Here is a 6,000-nt window from a genome sequence, read left to right on the forward strand (position 1 = left end):
CTCTGCATTTTAATTTAATTTTAAATGAAGCTTCTTAAACATTTTAAAAACCTTATTTACTTTACATACAACAATAGTTTAGTTATATATTATAGACTTACAGAAAGAGACCTTCTAAAAACGTTAAAATGTATTACTGGCACGCGAAACCTTAAATTAAAGTGAATAAATGAAGACTCGGCACACCACTTATGAAAAGTTGCCGACCCCTGGTCTAACCCATCTTTAAAAAAAAACAAAAAAGAAAAAGAAAAAAACCCACACACCTTGAGTTAATTGATTGCCAAATAAGTCAAAGCAGTTAACACGTTTGTAAAGACTACTTAAGGCACTCCCCAAACATTTATGATTTACCCTAAATTGAGGCAGGGGGCTTTACTGTGAATCCTGGGAATAAGAGAGATGGAAGAATAGTATTTGATTATATTGGAGAGCCAGCTCTGCTACAGATAAGATTAAGAGTTGCTTTCTATTTAAAGGGAAACTCTTCAAAGTGCCCAAAAATTTGCATGGTTATTCATATTGCTTCAAATTGAGTGTGTCTTATGGGGCAGAAGGTAGGGTTAATGATCCAAATTTGGTCTCTTTTACCAAGCAGTTTGAGATATAGTTCCCCAAACGACAAAGCTTTTAACAGATTCTACCAGTGCTTTTTGTGCACACCTTGGTTAAACCATGGGTCTCAATCACTCAACATTTACCCAGTTACTGCAGGGCACTTTGGGGAAGCAATATAGGAAATACTATTCAACAAAGAGTCTGATTTTACAGATAGGCGCAAGCCTAATGCTCATGCACCAAATGGATTTGTCCACAAATGTGCAGATAGAGTGCCTGAGAGACTGTAAACCAGACATGACACTCAGGACCTGTGTGACTCAAGAAGACATGTTATGGCCACTGAACCTGAGCAACACCCAGTCACTATAAATTCAAACCCAACTCTAGCAGAAATCTGAAAATGAAATTTAGACATGGTCTGTCAGAGAGTATATTGTTTGGGGGATAGGGGAACATAATCAGAGTATTGCTGAAAATTCAGAAAACATTCAAACTACTTAAAAAAAAATTATACAGTCCAATGCTTGCTAGGAAAGGAGGAGGAATGAGGGTTTGAGCCACGCTTGAGTTGTGCCAGAATGCTCTTGAATAGTGTTTTGGCATTTGATGGGGGAGTAGGAACAGCATTCTGATACTTCTGACCCAGTTTCCCCACTCCAGAAGGAGAGAGAGCATCTCAGTAACCGACATTTCTCCTTCTGGAGTGATCCTGGTAACAGAAGTAGTGGAGGAGGTGGCTGGCATGCCATGCCATGTGGGAGGGATTGGGGCAGAGGGTGTCTCTTGGCCCCAGATTCTTCTCAGACACTTATTCTACTCCACAGGAAACATCACATCTGCTAAAATATACAACCCATTTTACAGTCACTTTATCCTTATGCACATAATGCCAAACACTATATTTTCACTTACCTATCATTAAACTCACAGACCACACTAATTTCTCACCTAACTGCTGACTATTCCCAAGGCTAAAAGACCTGTATGCCCCACAACTGACATAATTTAGTGCTGAAATAAGGCATACTAGATCTCTGAAGATACACCTGCACATCTTTCCTTTGATCATACATATAGAGGGTCAAGCAGAGGAGCTAATCCTCCCCAGAGGGCACAGCTCCCCAAGACGTCGCTCTATCACAGCTCTGACAAACTGCTCTAATTAATCTGTCCAATATTCAATACAGCTGCACTTAACTCAGTAAATGCAGCTGGACTGCACACAGATAATTCTCAGTGGCTACTCCTGGTTCAGGGGTCAGAGTTAAGGTTGAATGGGCATGTACCTTAACTCTTTATTTCCCTAGTTTTCAGAAGTTTGAGTTTTTCTGAATTTGATGTTTTGGAAGAGCACAAGATACCACTGGTTAATCTTAACTCTGCATTAATTAATGTTGTTGTCAGTGACTATACAAGAATTTGGGATCTGAATGAAGCAATATTCACAACATATGGGAATTTTTTCAGACTGCACGTCCTATACCATTTGTTGTGGCCCTCCATCCCGGAAGGCCACACTTTAGCCTTAAAGATTTTAAGGCTAAAGTGTATAAAGTGCTTTAAGAAGAAAAATGCTATATAAATGTCAAAAATAATTATTATAGGCAAGGCTAATAGCAGAGCCTATTACTAAGGTCATCCAACACATACCACTAATAAGGCCCTGATTTCAATTGCTTATAACTTCAACAAACTTACCATTTGGGCCAAGATTTTCCATACTGGTTATCTGCCTCAGCCTATTTCTTAAAGCTTTCTCTAAAAACAAGGTTATTAAAAATATTTTTCAATTTGCAATTTAAAAAATACTCTAGTGAGCTTTTTTCCAGTGCTCAGGATGAGCAGCAATATTCTGTTTTCACCTCCTTGTTCAATGCATGGCCCTAAGCCTTATTTACTGTACATTATTCAAACCCTGCTCTGAAGAAAATTACTAATTTCCTCATTGGCTTTTCTATGACATCTATCATAGAATTACAGTGCTTCAAACATTAAAAGCAACATAAGTGTCTAGGGACAAATTAGAAAGGCCAAGCACAAAATGAGATTAAACTAGCTAGGGCCAGAAAGGATAACAAGAAAATATTTTACAAATACATTAGATGCAAGAGGAAGACCATGGACAGGGTAGGCCCATTACTCAATCAGAAAGGAAAGATAATAACAGAAAATACAGGACTGGCTGAAGTTTTAAATGCCTTTTTCATTTCAGTTTTCACCTAAAAGGTTAGCAGTAATTGGATGACTAACACAGTGAACATCAGTGTAAATACAGTAGGATCTGAGACTAAAATAGGAAAAGAACAGGTTAAGAATTATCTAGATAACTTAGATGTCTTCATGTCAGCAGGGCCTGAGGAAATACATCCTAGAATACTTAAGGAACTGGCTGAAGAGATCTCTGTGCCATTAGTGATTATCTTTGAGAACCTGTGAAGGACAAGAGAGATCCTAGAGGATTGGAAGAGGGGAAATATAGTATCTATCTATAAAAAGGGGAATAAGGACAAGCCAGGGAATGTGTAGACCAGTCAGCTTAACTTTGGTACTCAGAAGAATAATGCAGCAAATAATAAATTTGTAAAAAACTAGAAGATAAGGTGATACTTAAAGGTCAACATCTGGATGGGGGGAAGCAGTAAAGCTAATATATCTCAACTTTAGTAAGGCTCTTGATACTATTTCACATGACCTTCACATAAGCAAACTAGGGAAATATAGTCTGGAGAAACCTACTGCAAGGTGGGTGCACCAACTGGTTGGAAAACCATATTCAGAGAATAGTTCTCAATGGATCACAGTAAAATTCGAAGGGCATATTGAGTGGGTCCCACAGGGATCTGTCCTGGTTTTATTCAATATCTTCATAAACAATTTGGATAATGCCATACAGAATACACTCATATGATATCAAGCTCGGAGGAGTTGCAAGTACTTTGGAGGACAGGATTAGAATTCAAAATGATCTTGACAAACTGGAGGAATGGTCTGAAATAAATAGGATGAAATTCAGTAAGGGCAAATGTAAAGTACTACACTTAGGAAGGAATAATCAATGTACAAGTACAAAATGAGAACTGACTGTCTACGAAGAAGTACTGCAGAAAAGGATCTGGGGGTGATAGCGGATCACAAATTAAGTACGAGTCAACAACAACAACAAAATTCTTGTTGCAAAAGAATAAAAAAAAAAATCACTCTGGGATGTATTAGCAACAGTGTTGGAACCAAGGCACAAGAAGTAATTCTTCCACTCTACTCAGCACTGATAAAGATCTCAAACTGGAGTACAGTGTCTATTTTTGGGTACCACACTTTGGGAAAGATGTGGACAACTTGGAGAAAATCCAGAGAGTTACAAAAATGATTAAAAGTCTAGAAAACATGACCAACAAGGAAAGATTGAAAGAGTGGGTTTCTTTAGTCTGGAAAAAAGAGGACTGAGGGGGAAGTGATAACTGTCTTCAAGGGCATAAAATGTTGTAAAGAGAAAGGTGATACATTGTTCTTCTGAAGCACTGAGGACAGGATAAGAAGTAATGGGATTAAATTGGAGCAAGGGAGCTTTAGGTTAGACATTAACAAAGATTTCCTAAATGGAAAGGAGTTAAGCACTAGAACAAATTACCTAGGGAACTTATGAATCTCCATCACTGGAGATTTTTAATAGCAGGTTAGACAAACACCTGTCAGGGATGGACTAGGTAATACTTAGTCCTGCCTCAGAGCCGGGGGACTGGACTAGATGACCTGTCAAGATTCCTTCAAGTTCTACGTTTCTATGATTTAATTTATCTTCAAACACTCCTGTGAAGCAAGTGAATGGTATGACCCCATTTTACAGACAGGGAGCTGAAGCACAAAGTGTCTAAGATTAGTTGTCCACTCATCTGCTGTCCAATTTGAAACAAATCAGACCTGATTTTTCAAAGTCCTTCGGATTATATGCCACTTTATCTGTTCCAAGCGCTACTCCATCCCATTGACTTCAGCTGCAACTGTGAGTGCTGAGCACTGCTGCACATCAGACCCCAGGTGTCTCAAGCACTCAGACAGGCTGTTAATGGCCACCTGTGAAAAAGCTGGTGTAAGCCACTTGCCCACAAACTCTGTGGCAGAGGCAGCCATAGAATCCAGTTCCCCGGGGCAACATTTACCGGCCTTCACCATGAGACCACCCTGCCACCCTCTGCTCGTTGTCCACACCCCTTCCAGGGCTGCAGCAGGCGAGCCAGGGGCCCACCAGACCACGCCGCAGTCACTGCCCAGCCCGGGGGCGGGGCCACCCCGTGCCCTGCACGAGGACTCGTCTAACCCCTGAAACGGCGATAACGGCCCGGAGCTGTTCGGTGCGTGACGTTACTTAACACGACACACGCGTGGCCCAGAGCTGGCGGGGGCTCCCTCCAGAGCAGACCGTTACGCTCCCGGCTCTCGCACCCGCCTACCAGCCCCTGCCGGGACACGCTCCGCTACTAGGGCCCCCGAGGAAACAGGGGTGGAGACGCACCCCCGGCCCCGCCCCACGGAGCGCACCTCCCCACGGCGGGCCCCGCAGCCACTCAGAAGGCGAGGGGGCGTCAGGGCCGGGTTAGGGTTAGGAGCTGAACGGAGAAAGAGGCTGCGCGGGCTGCTGTCCCCTCACCTGGTCTATGTACTGCCGGACCCGCTTCCTCAGCCGCTCCAGGTTCATCTCCCTACGCGCGCGAGCCGGATGGCCTCAGGATGCTCCGCACGCGCGGCTCACTCAGGTAACGGTTTCGCTGTCACGCGCCAAGCGCGCAGCCCGGGCACCCCGCACTCTCTGTCGGCCTCGTTCTCTAGGCGTGCCGCGCGGTAACGTCCCCTCTTCCGGTGTCGCGCCCGAAGTCACTCCCCCCAGAAACACCACCCCGCGCGGATGGTTCCTACAGCGCGCGCAGAGCCGCGCGGCGGGGCGGGCGACTGGGGCTGCGCTACACTGTCTAGCTCCCTCCTGGGGCGGGGCCTGATGGAGAAAGGGGGACTGTGACCCCGCGCTGCCAGTGCTTGTGGCGTTTCTGCCGTTTCTCTGACGTCTCCAGCTCCTGGAGTCCTGTTATTTGGCCAGAACCTCCGCCTTCATTAGAAGGCACGTCCCCAGAGCCCTAGGGGACGCGTGAGCCGCTGCACCTTAAAGGCTCAGGCACAAATGAAGAGAAATAGAAAGCTCCCAAAGTGGCGTGGGGTGGTGGTGGTATTATCCTATGATTTCTTTAAAGGGCTGACGGGGAGTTGGTACGATTCAGCACCTTACAAGATATTATTAATAGAGGATCTCTCTTCCCTCTGTTACCCCCTTGTGAGGAGGCCTGGGCTGCCACACTGGGCCAAGTACCACTCAGTTTAAAAGGTCCAGGGAATGCTGAATGAGGGTTGAAATCCTTCCCCAGCAATAGCACACTCACACTACTGGCTGTG

General features: G+C 44.3%; 1 protein-coding gene across 1 annotated transcript in view; it reads right to left on the reverse strand.

The window, feature by feature from the left end:
• The window catches only part of CDC16 (cell division cycle 16), a 70,856-nt gene extending 65,457 nt beyond the window's left edge, over positions 1-5,399 (reverse strand). Inside the window, exon 1 of the mRNA XM_065412861.1 lies at positions 5,207-5,399. Coding sequence (XP_065268933.1) covers positions 5,207-5,254 — 48 coding nt within the window. The 5' untranslated portion in view covers positions 5,255-5,399. The remainder of the gene's footprint in view (positions 1-5,206) is intronic.
• Positions 5,400-6,000: the final 601 nt, after the last annotated feature.

This window comes from Emys orbicularis, chromosome 1, assembly GCF_028017835.1.
Source record: "Emys orbicularis isolate rEmyOrb1 chromosome 1, rEmyOrb1.hap1, whole genome shotgun sequence".
Classification (NCBI taxonomy): Eukaryota; Metazoa; Chordata; order Testudines; family Emydidae; genus Emys; species Emys orbicularis.